The sequence below is a fragment of the Sphaerodactylus townsendi genome, linkage group LG05 (genome assembly GCF_021028975.2).
Source record: "Sphaerodactylus townsendi isolate TG3544 linkage group LG05, MPM_Stown_v2.3, whole genome shotgun sequence".
NCBI lineage: Eukaryota > Metazoa > Chordata > Lepidosauria > Squamata > Sphaerodactylidae > Sphaerodactylus > Sphaerodactylus townsendi.
The window spans coordinates 62,464,638-62,484,018 of NC_059429.1; the positions used below are offsets into that span (position 1 = coordinate 62,464,638).

The 19,381-nt window shown below is 40.0% G+C and overlaps 2 protein-coding genes across 9 annotated transcripts in view; one reads left to right on the top strand and one right to left on the bottom strand.

Moving 5' to 3' along the window:
• Positions 1-55: 55 nt before the first annotated feature.
• On the top strand, positions 56-15,007 carry LOC125432752 (E3 ubiquitin-protein ligase RNF170-like). Of its 3 annotated transcripts, none has more exons than XM_048496644.1 (7): positions 260-346; positions 1,918-2,014; positions 4,331-4,403; positions 5,009-5,117; positions 12,857-12,930; positions 13,414-13,524; positions 13,938-15,007. In XM_048496644.1, exons 3-7 carry the CDS (start codon positions 4,353-4,355, stop codon positions 14,241-14,243), a joined length of 651 nt encoding a protein of 216 aa, XP_048352601.1. In that variant the 5' UTR covers positions 260-346; positions 1,918-2,014; positions 4,331-4,352; the 3' UTR covers positions 14,244-15,007. The 3 variants fall into 3 exon arrangements, with proteins under 3 accessions (XP_048352600.1, XP_048352601.1, XP_048352602.1); XM_048496645.1 differs by having other exon boundaries at positions 1,918-2,005; XM_048496643.1 differs by lacking the exon at positions 1,918-2,014 and having other exon boundaries at positions 56-346.
• Positions 15,008-17,888: 2,881 nt separating this feature from the next.
• FGGY (FGGY carbohydrate kinase domain containing) overlaps positions 17,889-19,381 on the bottom strand; it is a 176,410-nt gene continuing 174,917 nt past the window's right edge. For all 6 annotated transcript variants that reach the window (XM_048496640.1, XM_048496639.1, XM_048496637.1 and 3 more), the window contains one exon: positions 17,889-18,085. In XM_048496640.1, coding sequence (XP_048352597.1) covers positions 18,004-18,085 — 82 coding nt within the window. In that variant the 3' untranslated portion in view covers positions 17,889-18,003. The remainder of the gene's footprint in view (positions 18,086-19,381) is intronic.

The following is a 19,381-nucleotide window of genomic DNA, read 5'->3' on the forward strand; positions in this document are numbered from 1 at the left end:
AATAATATGATTCTCTGAGATCTGTAATCTTTCTAAGATCACCCATACAGTTTTTTAAAAGCCCTTACTTTTTAAAAGTGTTCTATTTTAGGAAATTTGGAAAGAAATTCCCTTCCTTCCTGGTATTTAGCGACCCTGGCAAAACCTTGAAATTAGTCAGGCAGGTTAATCATTAACTGAAATAGATGGCCTGCCTTAATGAATTGTGGGCTGTGACTCAGAATCATAACATGATCCTGTCAGCTAGGCACACAGAGATCACAGCAAGCTTTGGAAGGCGATGTCCTTATGCCTCTACTGAAGTACGAATGATGCACAACACACTGAACAGATCTTCCTGGATCAGGTAGGATGCTATGGAGGGTTGAACTGAGATAATAATGTTGTTTTCTGTATTATCTTGAATATATCAAGCGAAAAATGATATATACACTTAGATATGAGACAGATTTTCAAGATAATTTTAAACATCAGAATTCCAATTGTTTTCATGTTCTTGTAAATGTATTTCATTTACTAACTTCATTTTCTGTTGAAGAGTACTTGAAGCAGTGTACAAAAGTTAAACAATAAAATCCAGTTCGTGGTGCAAGTTATATTCAATATAAATTGTATTGTATATTGTTTTAGCTTTTAATACATCTCTTTCACATTATATATGGCCCTTCTTTCATCTGCCAAAGAAAAATAATTTTTTCCCAGAGATAACACTCTTCTTCAACCTTGTACACTTTAATCGGATCAGTTTTAATATGCAGACTATAGTAAAACACCCAGTAGTGTCAAATAGATGTTGGTGCTTAGGGATATGAAAGACATGTAAGAATGAAGATAGAAACTGTCTAGCTGAAATGAGCTCAGCTCTGGAATATATTGTAAAAATATTGTATTCACATCAAAGAAAGTTGTTTAACATATGCAAAAATCCCAAGCACTTCCAATTGTTTAAAGTTCCACAAATTATTAATAGATCTAGTTTTCAAAGCAAGTTCTATCTAGAAGAATAACAGTGGTTCTTATTGAAAAGTACTTTTCCTTTTGCAATGTTAATTAAAGGTTCCAAAGCACTTTCTTTTTTTGAAAATTATGTTATGAATTAGAACTGAAAAATAACTGCACTAGAAATATATAATATATATTTAAATAATATACCTGACCAAAAAGAGAAAAATAATGATATTATTGACTTTTAATTTCTTAACTTCTTGGCAGATTGAATAATATGCTATTCAAAACAAAATAGAATAGGAAGGATAATTTCTGTACTGTGATCCTAGAAAACACAACTGAAGTATTTCAACTGAAAAACAGAATAGCAATTTTACAAATACATCCATCCATGGTTTTCTTCTCATTTAATCATGATTAAATAACCATTACTCTCCACTGAGCAATTAATGGAAGTATTATGCTTCCTACTCCAGTGACTCTGGGCTATGTTCATGAATGGCAGGAAATCTTATGTAACTCTAATTAACACTTCTCTATAATCCCAGGGAACAAGCTTGCGGAGTTCAGAAGTTTTCCAGGATTGTCTGCTGACAAACACCTTACAGATGACACATAGCTGGCCCTGTCTACAAGGCACCATCTTCTATGCCAGGGCAATCTTCCTCTCTGTCTGATGTTATGCTTCAAGTTATGTTAGAATGTTACAGGATACATTCTGTATTTTCAGAAATATTTAGTAAAAGCCTTGACTGAAGTCATGATGGTGACAAAGTAACTGACAAAGTCTTAACCTAAATAGTTTCCAGCTCTAGCTGATGGATGAGATCCTGAGAATAAGGAAATTCTTTTTTTGTGACCTGTCATTGCAAGGGATGCATGCACACACACTATATATAAAGTTAATAGATAAACTGTACTAAGATTATCTCAGAGATTAACTGGCATCTACTGTGTGTTTTGTTAAAGTCATTGCTGCCCCCCCTTGATGAGATGGCAACTCTAGAGGCGGGAGGGAGAGAAAAGAAGCAGTGGCCTGAGTCAAGGGAACAGCCTGGTGAGCAGGGTATGTGTGACAGTGAAAGGGTGGGGAGATGGAAAGGGGGGGATCAGTAACTGAAAATGGATGGGAGAGTGCGGGGGGGGGGGGGAAGGCAGGGGGATGGGATGATCCCTTCCTACAAGTTCCTTGCATGCCCCTAATTTTCAACAGATACTTAAATCTAGGGATGAAGGCCATGGACAAGCCCCAGGTTTGCAGAAAAATCTGAAATCTTAAGAAATACAAACATTGGGTGATTACTCCCTCCCAAATAGAAGTAGCACCTGGAACTTTAAAAAATAAATGGTCTCTCAATGGTTGTTGTGGGTGTTGCTAGGTAGTCACAACAATATTTCCAGCCTATAAGACTTGGTTTCTGTCCATAAAAGTCAAGGAAGGGGCAGGCTATCCAGCATGTTTGGGCCTCTAAGGGAGGAATCATTGGTTCAATCCAGTTAGTAACCACCAAAAAATCTTACTACCATGTGACTTTCATGATTTACCCAGGTTCCACTGTGGAAAAAGGTAGGGTATATTTGAACTAAATGAACTGAAGATGAAGGGCAGATAAAAGATGGGCTGATGGATGGGTGCAAAGGAGATAAGGAAACAGGAAAAGGGACAGACTATCGGAACTTTCAGGAAAGGGAATGAGAACCCCACCCCCACAACTAGTTGTGGGTCCCTGTTTGTATTTTATAAATATTGGTTTTTCCCCCAAAGGGAACTTCCTGAATTCATCCATACCTGGTTAATTTGATGCCAGAGTACAATCATAAAAAGGTCTAGTCAGAATTTCACTAATGTCTATTCACTGCATCTTAGTCCAAGAAAAGGATTACATTGCAGTATTGCACTGTGGCAAGGGTTGGAATTCTGAAGATTTCAGAGCAAAATATATGTTTGTTTTCTGGGAGGGAGCCTCCCATATGCTAAAGCACATTGGATTCTCCCCTTTTCTCTATTAAATGATATTCAGCTGCTTTCTCATTCATATTTAGTCTTCAATCAGTTTGGGATTTTTAGATTTTTCTTCCCATTTGGTTAATTTCCTAAGAAGTACCCCATGTCTGGAGAGAATGTGTGTGTGACCTAGTTTTGCAGCTTTCATCATCCACTGAGGGACCAGTCAGTTAATGAAACATAGTTATAATGTTAGAGGTCAGCCTGCCAGAGCTTAACAGGGGTTAGATTTAAAATACAAAAAAGCGTACAGTTGCCTAAAGGGAACTTTATCGTTTCTTTGTGTAACCCATTTTTAGATGCTGGAGTTGGTTCAAGTTAAACAGAGAACAGCTCTGTTGCTTATTTTAAACCAACACTCCCTCTAACTATGAATGGGGTCTCAGGTCAAAGATAAGGAAGGAACTTTTTTTGACCCGATCTGTGTGCTGACTGAGACTTTAACAGCCACAGGCTCTTGCACTGTTGAAACATGCCTAGCATTTTAGACTCCAAGGCCTTCTGGAATTGCAGGATTGCAGAATTAACCTTTTCTCCAAAAAATCATACACTTAAACAAAGAGATTCCAACAAGGGGAATTTCAGCCATACATTGCTCTAACCAATGTGAAAAAGATGTTTTGGATTAAGATCCTCACTTTGATATACAATAATATTTTTGATAATATCTGAAGGGGTTCTTTTTCATCTTTTGGAATGTATCCCTTGATATGAAGTTATCTAAATTCCAAATACATTCACCCTATCCATACTTTAAACAAGATTTAAAGTCTAGAAATCTATACATAGTCTCATGGATTTCAGCAGGACTACACTGGAATGTATATATAGTTAGCAAGTTTTGTATAACCAAGGATATATTACTTTAGTAACACTATAGCTGCCCACCCCAGAGAACTAATTGTCAGTTCAGTTGACAAGTACTTGACAAGCTAAGTGACAAGTACTTGACAAGCTAAGTGTCAGTTCAGTTGACAAGTACTTGACAAGCTATACTGAATGTAAGGACCTCCCTGTGGGTTTCCATATATAATTCAGTTAGTGGGACAGCACCACATGCAAGAAAAGGTGTCCATGGGGCAGTGCTCCATGCACTCAAATCTACAGCAGCTATGCTGAAAACATCTGAGAACAGCCACATATACCAGCATCAGTAGAAGAGCAAATCCTTGAAAAAGTTCCTTGAAGAACAATTTTTTTTCCTGTTGGTGGAAAGCAAATAAGATACAACCACTAGAACTTTGGGCAAGGGATTGCCCATTTCTGAACACACACATGATTTTTACCACTTCATTTGTTTTATGAATCAGAGTGCAAAATTTCCATTCAGCAAACTATCCTCCATGCACAACACAAATTCCTTTTTGTTTTAAACAGTTTTCTTAGTTTAAATCAAGAGATGAGCCCTCTGGAAAACAACTATGCCTCTTTGTCTCCAAGAAAACACATAGTAAGTTGATGAATCTGCAGTTCTTTAAAATACATAATGTAATTTGTAAAAACAATTTACTGCATGCCTGGATCATGGATGTCAGGAAAACTTTTCAAATGTTCCATCATTTACTTTCTGGAACAACTCAGTTGCTCTGGATTTGTATTCTTGGTGTTCTAATTAGAAACACACTGAGTTCCTGTTTTTGCAACGGATGAAGCTTGGAAAACAAGAAGTGGGATTTCTTTTCAAAACAAAGGCTTGATATATGATCTACAGAATTTATAGAAGCAAAATTACTTCATTAATCAGGTTTTCCTGTCTTGTTAATGTATGGGATTGCCATTTAGCTAAAGCTTATTTCAGCATTTTTTGTGTGCTCAGAGATTTCCAAAGGCAAACCACTGTGCTAAATCGGATAATGACAAATCTAAATAGGCAGATCTTGAAATGGTAAAAGTAGTAAACATAGAGCAAAACTGGTGATTGTGGGCACAAGGAAGTTAAATTTTTCCAGATTTCTATGGAGTTAATGTTTATGAAAGACTACTGTGCATTTTATGAATTAACTGGAGCATATCAATTATAATCTATGCCCATTAAAGAGACTGAATCTGTTTTAGGAATCTCTTAGGCACTGGCAGCAATGTTACTACAGTGATTTGACCTGCCCTATCTGCCTTCAGACGGCCAATTTCCCAGTAGAAACCAACTGTGGACATTTATTTTGTGGTAACTATTGTTATTTTTTTCCCAATTATTTAAAACATATAGCAATATTAATAAATATTAATAAAAACGTATTGCTTGTCAAAACAAATATCCAGTCGTAATGTCTAGTGTATATTTAGATTTTTAACATTGAAACAGTGCCTTTGTGGCCAGAAAAAGGCTTATCTGAGACTATAATCAGCGTTGCCAGCCCTCCAGCCTTCCTAGCAGAGGATATTTTACAGGTGTATGGTGTCTTATTGTGTCCCAAATGGCCCTGTCCACCTCTCTGGAGGAGCTCTGGGGTCCTCAAGACTTACTACTGCTGGAGGCACCATAGAAGGAGCCTTTAGGAGAACCTTTGGTGGCGCTATACTTATCTCCCTTGTTGGGGAAGTGCACAGTCCCGGGGCCAATGTCTCCACTGGAAAGGAATAAGCTGCTGATGGGGGACTCCGCACCACTCTTACTCACATCTTTCAGAGCATACCTGGGACTGCAAGCAACTAGAAACCTGCAACCAGGGGGAGCTGAGATGCACAATGGTTCCCAGGGAGAGAAAGCACTTGCTGGAAGTCACTGGCTGAGGAGTTCATAGGCCAGTGTAAGAGAGTAACAAGAGGAGGGTTAGCTGAGAGGAGTGAACATGGGGTTGAAGAAGATAAGTTGCAGGAGGGGTTGGTGATGCCAGGAGGCAATTGGAAGGAGTGAAGTCACAGCTGAAAGGAAAGGATGGCAGACAATATTGGACTCCACCCTAGAACTCAATGTAACACTAAGGCAAGCCTGAGCCTTAACCCTAACCCTAATTTATTATTTTTATTTAATTTATTCTGTCAAAAATTGTTCCCAAAAAAGGAAAGAACCTGAAACCTAAAACTGACCATCGCGCTAATATTGGATTCCGCCCAAGAACTCAACGTAACACTAAAAAAACCATGAGCACTCCCCTTGCCTTAACCTATCCCTTATAATGGCAATATAACAGCGTTATAACGGCGTTACAGAGGCGTTATAATGGCGTTACAAGGGCGTTACAATGGTGTTACAAAAACCCGAAACATAAAACTGACAATAGCCTATTCTCGGACTCTGTCCTAGTACTCAACATAACACTAAGGCAATCCTGAACCGCTGCCCTTGCCTTAACACTAACCCTAACTTATTATTTTTATTTAATTAATTCTCTCAAAAATTGTTCCCAAAATTGTAAAAACCCGAAACCTAAAACTGACCATTGCGCTAATATTGAACTCCGCCCTAGAACTCAACATAACACTAAAATAAGCCTGAGCCACTCCCTTTGCCTTAACCCTAACCCTCATAACGGCGTTACAATGGCGTTACAATGGCGTTACAGAGTTGTTATAACAGCATTATAACGACGTTACAACGGAGTTACAGAGGCGTTACAACGGTGTTACACAACGGTGTTACAGATGCATTATAACGGTGTTACAACGGCATAAAAGAGACATTATAACAGTGTTAAAATGGCGTTATAGTGGCGTTACAAAAACCCGAAACCTAAAATGTTTCCCAAAATTGTAACAAAAACCCAAACCTAAAACTGACCATAGCACTATTCTGGGACTGCGCCCTTGTCAATCCAAAGGGCAACAACTAAACGTAACACTAAGGTAAACCTGAGCCCCTGCGCTTGTCTTAACCCTAATTCTAATTTATGATTTTTATTTATTTTATTTATGTATTTTATTTATTAATTTATTCTGTCAAAAATTGTTCCCAAAAAAGGAAAGAACCCAAAATCTAAACCTGACCATCGCACTAATATTATACTCCGCCCTAGAAGTCAACGTAACACTAAGGCAACTCTGAGCCCCTGCCCTTGCCTTAACCCTAACCCTAACTTATTATTTTTATTTAATTCATTCAGTCAAAAATTGTTCCCAAAATTGTAACAAAAACCAGAAACCAAAAACAGACCATAGCACTATTCTTGGACTGTGCTCTCGAACTCAACGTAACACTAAGGCAAGCCTGAGCCCCTGCTCTTGTCTGAATCCTCATCCTAATTTATTATTTTTACTTCATTTATTCTGTCAAAAATTGTTCCCAAAAAAGGAAAGTACCTGAAACCTGATACAGAGGCATTACAATGGCATTCAACGGAGTTATAACGGCGTTACAACGGTGTTACAACGGCGTTACCACGGTGTTACCACGGTGTTACCACGGCATTACAATGGCGATACAGAGGCGTTATAATGGTGTTATAACGCCGTTACAAAAACCCAAAACATATAACTGACAATAGCCCTATTCTCGGACTGTGCCCTAGAACTTAACTTAACACTAAGGTAAGTTTGGACCACTGCCCTTGCCTTAACCCTAACCCTAACTTATTATTTTTATTTAATTTATTCACTCAAAAATTGTTCCCAAAATTGTAACAAAAACCCGAAACCTAAAGCTGACCATAGCACTATTCTTGGACTGCGCTCTTGAACTCAACGTAACACTAAAGCAAGCCTGAGCCCCTGCCCTTGCCTTAACCCTAAAAAGGAAAGAACCCGAAACCTAAAACTGGCCATCACGCTAATATTGGACTCCACCCTAGAACTCAACGTTATAACACTAAGACAAGCCTGAGCACCTGCCCTTGCCTTAACCCTAATCTTAATTGATTATTTTTGTTTAATTTATTCTGTCAAAAATTTTTCCCAAAAAAGGAAATTTCTGACTACTAGTGGGAGGCAGCATGGGAGTGCCTCAGCTTCTGTGTCCTGATGGTTGGCCTTTCTGGTCAACTGGTTTGCTACTGTTAACAAATCTGTTAACAAGTAGTTAACAAGTTACAAGCTAATTGCACCCTTTACTTGTTAACAGACAATGGTTCTTTCCCCCACCCTGGACACTCCAACAGGTATATGTACTCCACTTGCTTTCCTACTATCAGATCCTCTGAAGATGCCAGCCACAGATGCAGGCAAAACGTCAGGAGAGAATGCTGCTAGAACATGGCCATGCAGCCCGGAAACCACACAGCACCCGAGTAATAGTGAATAGTTCAGAACTTCTGGGATGCACACAGGGCAGAATTGCATGGCTCTGTCCTATTTTCCTGCTGACAGCTAAACTTGCACTAGCGGCTGTTACTGTTAACATGAGGAGGAATATCAAGTTTTAAGTCTTGCATATAAATGGGAATGTCCAGGATGTGTCAGGTCAAGATTAAGAGGCACTGTTTATTCTTTACAATGTGGAGAGTCTCAGAGTCATAATTCCCTGCCATGTGCTTTCCTCACAGCTGGATACAGCTGTATTCAATCACTGGGTAATAAGAAACATTTAAAGAATCCTTAATCCTGTAGGAAAGAACTGCTTTTGGTAGAGCAAATGAAGCCATACTTCAAATTATTTTGAGGAATTGAAGCAAAAATTAACACAGGCTGTGCACTAAAACTGGAGTTCTTGTGTGGAAGCTTAGGATAATGAACCATCTGCTCCTGAACAAATCTAGAGTACTTTCAGAGGTTCCATCTTTTGGTTCATCTTTATATTGTTCTGTTTACATGAAGCTGATTTTATAATTAAGTAGCTGAAATTGTTCACTAGGCAGAACACTGACCATTTCTTGCTAGGCACACAAATAATATGTGTTATAACAACATTCTCACCAGGAAAATACTGATTGCAACAAATAAGTAACCTTTTCAACAAACGAGTAACCAACTAAAATTTTAATTATGTGAAAATAGAGTAATATAGAAAAGCCAATAAGCAAATATTGTGGTTGGTTTTTAAGCCATGGTACCATCTATAAACTTAAGCACAATGTTCAGGGATAAGCAGAATCAGGGGGACCTATCTGAGACTGCTGTGTGATATACATAGTTTAGAGGTTACATATGTGTGTTCTTTCATATATGCTGCTTTACAAATTATGCCTGTAAGGGAAATGTAATTCCAGTTTAAGATAGAATACATCCACTTCAGAATATATCAAACAGTCTCTATTACTCAGTTGTACAAAGTATCCAGTATAAAAATATTATTCTCTGTTTCCCACTGCCTTAGCTGTACATTTTCCTCAATAATGTAACATTTGTCCTGAAAAAACATCAGCTTTAGTTAACCATGTTCTAATATATTTAATTTGACATGGGCAGACATGATTGAAGTATCTAGTTAACCTCACAAGACATTTCATGCACTCAAACACACTGACATACGACCCTGCTTTCTGTTCTTATTTTATTTTGATATTGAAGTGCTATAAGTATACAGCATAAATAAATAAAGTATACAATAGTTAAAGTTGCCACTCAGAACAACAGCTGGAATACCATTTGGAAACTTTTATTAATGTGTAACGAGCAGCCCAATTCAAAGCCCGAGGTGGCTGGGGATGGCGCCACTATCCTGCTGTTTCACTGTCTCCAGAGTGTTTTCAGGCAGCGCAGCAAGGTAGCTAAAACAAACAAACCCCTGCTGCCTGAAAGCTCTCCATAGAGCTAAATGAAGTTACACTATCCTTTTGTGTGGCTTAACTCCAAGGACCTGGCTGCTGACCCAACCCTAAAGCTCAGGTGGAGGTCATCTAATCTTGACTCCATCCCCAAGTAATGCCCCAGCCCAGCCCCCTGTACCAGCATCCAATCAGATGCCAGTGTTGCTCTGCAATGGTGCCCATTTCTGCATTTCATCACTGAAGCTGAGGGGCAAACCACACTGACATGTCCCCATGCTGCCTTCATTGGCCTGTTCATTGGAATTGGGCCATTAATTCTACAAAATAGCCCAGATGGGTTGAACTAGTCAGTCAATCCATACACAGCCATGGACAATAGCAACAAGATAATTTCAAGATTTTTCTTGAACCCTTTTTTTTTTAGAGATTAAGAAGGGTTTTTTTAAAAGAGTTTTTAAAACCTGATATGAAATGCAGGCTAACTCTGTCTCTTTCTGTGGTCATTTTGCCCGAAAGTTGGTTATTTCATTCTAATTGACATCATAAAAGCAAAGATAAGCAAATGTCATGTCTAAAATTCAAATTATGTGCTATATTTGAAGGACAATTGACTATAATTTAGAGGAAAAATGTATGATTTCTAGTCTTTTATTGTGTGGTGTTCCTATGTTTCTTCCGAGACATTTCGAATTCCAGCTATATCTCAAACCATATGTCCAGGAAACAGGCTATAAAGCTGATCCCAGGCCAATATTATTTTTCTCTAATTGCTAATAACCAACAGCATGATTTGTGGGGGCCTCAGTAAACTCTGCAGAAAGTTGGATTAAACATAAATTCAATCTTAATTATGAAAATGTGGAAGAGTGCAAATAGCCTGGGTAGGGAGGGCTATGTCATTCCTTCCTTCCTTCCTTTGCTGTTGTAAATGGGTCAACTCAGAAAAGTAACATTCGAAACATAATTTTTAAGACATTGCAATCCACATAGAAAAGTAGTACAATGTTGCAAGGCCTTAAAAATTATGTTTTGAATGTTAAACCTGAATAAGCCTTGTCTAAAGTCTGGGTAGACCCTAACCAGTGATGGCAGGGATAGTGTTGGTTCTCAACATAGATAGCACTTACTGGTGAGCGCCCTGAGTCATCTAATTATGAAGGGCCATTCCAAAAACTAACCACTGGCTGATTACGCACAGTGAGGTTCCCAAGACTTCAAAGAGAATTGGCCAAGGATCCTTTGTTATGGGGCATGTTTGGCATTATTACCCAGCACCCTGTTTGCAGTGGGGCATTACCCATCAACTGGCTTTTTGCTGGCGTTTGGGGTGTGTGTGATGTTTTGCTGTTTCTCTATCATGCATGGGTGCTTTAACTTTTAATATAATCTTTAATTTTTATCTTTAATCTTAAAAATAGATCAATATATCAACAAAAAAGGTAAACTACGCATTAAAGTCTTTAATATAATGTCTGTACACTTTGCCGGAACACTGATTGTCTTTCATGATGGGAAGTGGGGGGGGGGGGTAATGGTGGTGTGAGAACTGCAAAACCGCAAAAGGATATGATTTTTTATTTGCTAAGCTTCCTAAGTTCACAAGCGTTAATCTCTTGATGTGCTATAAACCCAAGTGTCAAGACTGACAGGCTTTTCTGTGTGCAGTTTGGAATCACTGATTGCTTGTGTATAAAGCTATAAGACTGGAGACATCCCAGTTCGTTGATCAAATGCAGGGGGAAATCAAATGTTTAGACTGATTGACTAGTGTTAGTATCTATCTATCTGTCTGTCTGGTCATTTAATTTTTTAAATGTAGAGATCTAGAGATATGCTGGCCATAGGCAATAGAAATTTTATGGGAGGACAAGAAGTGTGAAATAGTTGGCAACAGGGAGGAGGGTTAGGGGAAAGCATGCAAAGCAGTGCAAGGAAGTCAGGGGAGGGGTAAGACTAGGCAGGCTGGCTGCAGGCAGAAGGTTCAGGGCAAAGCTGTTCCACTTACAAATCTGTCCCCCGCTGGCAGCAAAGCAAAATTAAAATAATGCTATTAGTTGATTTGCTTGCTGTGGAGAGAGTGGAAAGTGGCCACAAGAAAGTGAAAGTGGGGCTACAGCAGAGGTGTATGGGGGGGAATGGCACCTGGAGACAAGCCTTCTCTGGGTGCCCCCCACGGCTGGGGGTGGGGCTCAGGGGTGGCCACTCAAGTTTCCCCTGGCTCCCCACAGCCTGGCCTCTGCACTCCCCAGGAGTCCCCACAGCCTGGGGACAGCAAAAGTCACTGCAAGCGTCTGGAGACGTGCCTTTAAAAGCACATAGGCTGGGGGCAGGGCTCGTGGGTGGGGCCATGCTCCTGAGCCCCACCCTCACAGGGCAGGACCATGGACCCAAGCCCCACCCCTGGCCTCTGTGCTTTTAAAAGTACATCTCTGGGGAGGACAGAGGCCGGACTGCAAGGGGTCGGAAGGGGGAAGGGGGACAGCACTTCACTCCCCCCTGCAGGTCCCTGGAGACTGGCTTCTGCTCTCCCCAGGGCACGGGAAGGGCAGAAGCCGGCCGGGAGGGGGCAGGGCGCTGCTGCTGTCTCGTCATCTTCAGGCTCCCTCAGCCCCACTCACGTCATCACTCCCACGACATGGGCAGGGCCATGGGAGCACAAAGACAACATCATGTTTGGGCTTCCTCAGCCTCGCCCACATCAATGACAATGTGGGCAGGGCCAAGGGCTTCCTGCTGCCTCGTTGTCTTTGCGAAGGCATCTGGTCACATGGGGCGCTGGTTTTACATCCCCCACATGACCAGATTAATTGCACCTGGGGCCAGGGGTTACCCCTTGTCCCCAGGCAGATATGCCACTAAGCTACAGGAAATACATCTGTACAAGAAATCTTGACACGGCGGACATTTACCTCCACCATGCAGCAAACACCTTGTACATAATTGGCTACAATTTGCTTGAGCGGCAGAGTAGGCCATAGAGAGAATGTGTTCAGTGCTGAGCAGCATGAACCAAACCCTTCATTGCTGGAAAGGTATACTGGAAACGTGGGATGAAGATGGCACATTTTTGGCACACTTAACATGCAGGTGAGGATAAACAAATCTGGTGGGAATCCTGTCCATGTTTGAAACTCTGGTGAAGTTTCAAACTTGCCCAAAATGTAAGTAGTCAGTGCACTGCCTTAGTTGCAACCTCACCTTAAAGGGCAGCTTGTAGTTTGATTATGCAAATCAACCATTTAATAAAACCTACTTTAACCTGCATAATGTTGTACCTTGTCTTGAAAAAGCCATTGTCTTTTAAGATTCATTCATCTTTTTCTAGGTTCCTGTCTGATTGAGTACTGGAAACATGGATCTTGGTTAGGAGCAATAAACTGTCCACTCTGCAGACAGAAGGTAACAGTTTTTTTCTGTAAACATCTGCGCTTTGCCAGTTACTCGAAGTAGAAAGATACTCAGAGTAATCCTGGTAGACTTCACAAGTTTTTGAGACTCTTCTAGGCTGCTATAACCATCTGCATCTTTCATCTGAATCCTGTCAAATCAGGAACACCTATCAAATATTAAACAGGGTTTATGCAGCAGGTCTTTATTATGGCTGACTGGTTCTTTGACGTAGCATTCTCTCATTTAAGATAAAACGCTTATTGTCATCTGACCCTCATCACTGGCTGCATGCATATGACACTGGTAGAATTCAAATATTAAAAAAAGAGCCTGTCATGGAAGAAATTTGCCCACTGGAGGTCACAATAGATAAGCTGGGGTCAGAGAAATAAGTCATAATAAAACTAAAAAGTACACAGATTTCAAAAAAGAGAAAGAAAACTTGTGCTGGTGTGAATTCTACCCTAAAATGCTGCTTCTTTTCACCTAAAGGTTATTTTTCTTTACAACATCGCTTGTGAAAACCAGCAGGATAAGCGAAGCAAACAAACTGTGGGTGACATCAGAGATTACAACAAACGTTTCTCAGGACAGCCTCGGCCTGTAAGTAGCAGGACTGATATTTTGCCATGTTAGGAAATGAGTCCTATGTTTGAATGCATTGCTATTATTTATCATTCCCCCAAACTGAGTCAGGTAAATAAACTGGAGCTGAATATTCTGATTAGCACAAGGTATTTCTGAACAGCCAAGTGTTCCAATAATAGGGGTCAACAGTAAGAAGTAACTGGGAAAATTAGGCGAAGGCGAAAGAAGGGTTTCCACCCGGCTGCTTGTTCCTGGTTTGTCTGGTTTTGCAATTCCTGGGCTAGATGCCAGTCCTGTCTATAAAAAAGCTGATGTTCACAGTCAGACCAGATATCCGGCACACCTACTATCTTCCAGATCCAAGGAAGCAACATGAATTTGCAATAAAAGTATGGTGGTTTTATAACCTACTTGATGTTTATGTTTAGTTTGCAGATTACCTCTACGACATGCCATTACTTCTGAACCTTGCTATACGAGGAATTTTCACCTTGGGTGGCCTTATAGGAATCTTCTTCCTAAGAGTTGCCATCTGCTCTTTTGGAACAATTATGTGCTTAACATCTCCATTTGACATGATGCCAGAACCTATTTGTGGAATCCTGGGTGCAGTCGATGACCTGGTTGTTGTGTTCTTACTTTTAATTTGTTTGATAAACATTTGTTCACAAGTGGAATCTGAAGGAGCAAATTTGACAAACTCTACAACACAAAACATCTTGTTGGAATCTTAATGGATTAAAGCACTGCATGTTCCTAAATGAAAACTGATCAGATCATGATGAGCTTTCCTGACATTTGGAAGCAAGGATAAACTGAGCTTTAAAAAATTTCAAAGGTTGAGGGATCACACTGGTGTTTACTGAAAATATGTTGGATAAAACTTTTAAAGTTAATCATGGACTACTGCCCAATGATGTCTGTAAGTCTCCAGAAATGTCCTGTGAAGGTGGACCTTCATTACCAAATGCCAATTTTGCATGTGTACTTTTGAGTTCTGGGAGGCACAAAGATTACAGCTCAACAACTGTGATATTACTATAAACACTTCAGTGCATTTGAACTTGACAATATTCTGTTGCAATGGCATCTACAAAGTAACCTCCATGGGATAAGTGTGCAGAAAAAAGAGAAGTGAACCTGAAATTCTGCATTTGTGCAAACACGTTTAATAATTTTGGTAAGGTTTCCTACAGTTCTTAACAGTCGTGACATTATCCAAAATCAAACTACAATTCAAAACTGAAGGGAAAAAACTAAAGCAAAACCCAGAAACTCAAAAATGAGGGATTAGAAGGATCAAACAAGGAACCTGAGAATGTTGTTATCTGATTTTTCTGCAAATAAGTAGAGCTCTTTTCAAATCACTTTGTCATGCTTTACCTTCTTCATATGGTACCTCAAGTTTTTATTTTCATGGTAGTAACTTCCCTCCTTTGTTCGCAAAAAGGCCTTCTTGTTTAGTTTTCATAAACATACTTGCAATAAAAAAATCAAACAGAACCCTGAGCAAACCTATATTGATATAAAAAACATGCATACATGCACGCATGCATACACACCCTTTTACTTGCATACTTTTGTGAATACACACATACTCTCAAAGTTATTTGTTTTGTGTTTGTGTTATGGAATGAGTGTTGGGAATTCAGTTTTATACATTAACTGTACATAAGAATGTGCATGTGCATATGTACATAGTTATCATTTCAAAACATTCTAGAATTGTGTTGTTTATTTTTTGCAAATGTTTGTGCATACACCAATTTTTTTAAAAAAAAATCCTTTTAAAAGTGTGTTGGATACCCTGTATAGCAAACACTAACAGAAACAAGACAGACAAAACAAATCATACTGTTAGTAGTAGAGTCCTACTGTAAGCAGGAATTGTTGACCACTTGTTATTTTCTGTTTTCCTTGGCACAGATTGCTTTATGACTGCAGTCAGTAAGATGTTAATCAAATCTAATTGTGGTTCATTCCAGTCCAGGGTAAGGATGATGACTGTGAAAAGTACCCTGAACTACCGCACTTATACGAAATGTAACAAACTGTGCCAGGCCCTTAGGCTATTTTTTGGGCTACCCTTAGAATAATCAATTTCCTCTTTCTCTACCTGAAGTTCTGCTGCTGCAAGGGAATGTCATGTGAACCTGCTGAAACACAGATTTAGAAAGGAGACTCATCTCCAGATGTCTATACCATTGAGTGAATGTTAACTGGAGAGATAGCCTTTTCAATGATGGTGTCCTTTTTGTTGTCATCCTTCCCAGTTATCCTATATGGCTAACTTTCCAGAGCTAGGTTAAGACCTTCCTATTTTCCAGAGATTTTAATGGTTCATTTGTGCTTTGTCTGTCTTTATATTTTCAACTTGTATCTCGCCTTCTCCTCCTGCCCAAGCGCCCTCTAGATTTTAACCCTAGTGTTGTTTCACAAGTTCCAGACAGGGGTATCTCCTCAATTTTGCTTTTATTGGAGTCAAGAGATTTTTATCTATTCAGGGATCACAAGAAGGAAGACTAGAATTTCAAAAGTGCCTGCTCTGGTTACTGAGAAGGGGCCTGAGAAGCAGGGCTTGTACTCCTACCCTTTTCACTCTCATCTTACATGTTGCCTGTTAACAGTGGACTTCAGTAGCATACAGAAGCCTTTCTAGACATCCATATTCATTTTAACCCTCAACCAAATTTGAACTCATAGCAAGTGCTCCAGGGGTGTAGCTAGGGTAAATGGAGCCCGGGGCAAAATCTGAGTTTTGCGCCCCCCCCCCCCCATTTGGGCAGCATCCCTCCCCCACCACGACCAAACAACATTTTTGCACCAGTTCATCTCAGTCACCATTGCATTATAGAACATGGCCCAACACACAAATCTGAACACACCCAGGGCTCCCTAGTTTAAACAACTTGTTGGAAAGGTGATGCTGTATTTTTTGAAGGTGGGGGAATCCACCCTGAAACAGCATCCCTTTTAATGTTGCATTTAAACTACAGAGCCCAGATTCTCCTTTTAAATCCACCTTAAGGGGATACTCTGAGCTCCCTAGTTTAAACAACATTGAAAGTGATGCTGTTTCAGGGTAGATTCCCCACCCCAAACAGCATCATTTTCAATGTTGGTTATTGTGGGTTTTCTGGGCTGTAATGTTAGGCTAGGCATTGGTCTGGTGTATCTTGTTCCTCAATGTTTCACCTGCATCTGTGGCTGGGTATTTTCCAGAGGTGTATCACGAGAGAAGTCTATTATACACTGTGTCCAGCCTTCTCTTATAACAGACTTCTCTCTGTGATTACACTTCTGAAGATGCCAGCCACAGTTGCTTAGTGCGTAAAAATGTTTAGGAACAAGATCTATCAGACCACCCAACCTGTAAAACTCACAACCACCAGTTGAATCCATTGGTTTCTTGAAAAGCCTTCAACAATACTTTTAATGTTTTTTTAATCTAGAGAGCCTAGAGCCTTCTCCCTTTAAATCCACTCCAAAGTGAGTGTTGGGATTTAAAGAGAGAACCTGGGAAAAATTTGAGGGTGCCTGTCAGGGGGAGCAATGTTTAAGCTAACAGTACCAAACTTTTAGGCTATCTTCTAGAAGACTCTCCTGATTAAACCACCCAGGTTTAGTGAAGTTTGGTTCAGGGAAGCCCCAAAGTTATGGGACCCCTCAAAAGGGTAGCCCCATCTACCATTAGCTCCCATTGGAAACAATGGAGGGATGGAGCACCCACTTTGGGTCCCACTGGCTTCTGGACCCTGAACAAACTGCACCAAACCTGGGTGGTATCAGCGAGGGAGACTATCATCATGCATACCACCCTCCCCTAGGTTTTAGTAGAGAAGTTTCCTTGATTCAGGGGGATCCCAAAGTTATTGGACCCTCAAAAAATGGTAGCCCCGTTTACTATTAGCTCCCATTGGAAATAATGGAGTATGGGATCACCCATTTTGGGGGTCCATAGCTTTGGACCCCCTGAACCAAACTGCACCAAACTTGGCTGGTATCATCAGGAGGAGATCACCCTGAAGCCAATAGTCTGAAAGTTTGGTGCTGCTAGCCTAAAAACTGCGCCCCCTGCAGGCCACAAAATGGGAAAAACCCTGAAAAATAGAAAAAGCCACTAACGAACCTGCAATTTTTGCGCCCACCACAAGGTGGCGCCCGGGGCACTTGTCCCCGGATGTCCCCATGGTAGCTACGCCTCTGAAGTGCTCTTCTGCAACAAGAGAGCACTTTCTATGATGTCAAGTCTAGCAAAGGGTTACAGAGTGATTATGGATTTCTAGAAAGGTTTTCGTTTCATTAAAAATTGGTGAGACTTCTCCTGTGTATGTCTGATTCGCTGACTGCCAGGAGCTTGGAGAAATCAGTAGGCTATAAGCATTCAGGATTTTTTATTAGCCATAAAAATACACTATAGATTATCGTTGACTTTGAAAGATAAAACCATTGTGAAATTTCATGAACATGATAAGCAATTCTCTTTCATGCAGTCTATGTACTCTGCATGATGGTTTTATACTGTTGCTGATGTTCCACAAGCTTCAGAAACACCTTGTATTTCTTGTCATAAAATCTGAAAAAAAGCATAAAATATAACTTTTTGAAACTATCTGCATGTACCTAGAATACATGTATTACACACATTCACTGGAACATCAATTTATTTACCCAGCGTTCTATGAAAAAAACTTCGGGTATGTAAATATATGCAGATCCACTGATCTTGTCTTAAGTCATTTTATGTGACACACACACACACATTTGGCTGTGACTTATGGTAGGTAAATATTTGCCTCAATATTAATTTTAACGCTTTATAATTGTATGACTTCTGAGATATGGGTAGTCTTCATGTTGTAATACAGGTTTAATTTAAATGTGATGCTGGCTGAAACCAAGTGTTCTTCTTTAAAAGTCTCGTTTTGCAAAGTGTCTTGTTGAAAGCCACCAGCATCTGTAAGTGCCTCGCATGGGTAGCAGTCAGTTTAATGTGCAAATGAAGTTCCAATGCAGAACGTTTTTGCTTCAAGTAGCTTTACGTTTGGATCAGGGTACAACATGCAAGTTGGGAGAAAGGAGGTCTGTCATATTCTCTAATGCACATTCTGATTTTTATAAATGCCACATGTTATAGCTTTATTCTTGGAAGAGTAAATCGGACAACAGGGTATGCTGCTATAACTTACTGACAGCCACTTATCCCTCTGCTTTTAGAGGCTAATGGTGTGGTCCATTCCTTAATTAGTCATGCATAAATGCTGTTGAATCCAAGAGAAATTACCAAATGAAATCTGTAGCATCTCAATCTTAACATGTTTGTAGGGAAGCATGTTTAGTGACAGTGGCTGCTAAGTGTGTTTAAAGAACCACATACAGCTACTCCATTGCAATTTTAAAGACCCAGCCTTGCCTGTTGATCCTGTGCACAAGACAGAACTAGCAAGCTGCAGAGCAGTCTGTCCATTAGTAAGGTACAACAGGTTGGGCAGCTTACGAGCTCAGTCAACATAGGAGAAATCACTCAAGCGTAGGTGTTAGACAGTAGCAGTTTTACAGGGCCCAGTAGAACTCTACAGGCCCTTTCTGGCACCTGCTGATTCCTTCCAGCCTTTGTACTGTCTGCAGTGGAAGCCCAGCAAAGAGCATCTTTCACTTTTGACAAACTACCTCACATTAAAGGCATCTGCTGCCAGAATCCTTGACTGTTCAGGTTACCCTTCAGTTCTTTAGAATCTAATTTACTTCCACATAAATTCTTGTAGAATTACATGCCTCAGTCTGTGTATAGGTGCATGTCTAGGTTGACATGTTATTTTTGACTTTGCAAAATTAAGCGTCAGGTTATTATGACTACAATATTCAACACAGC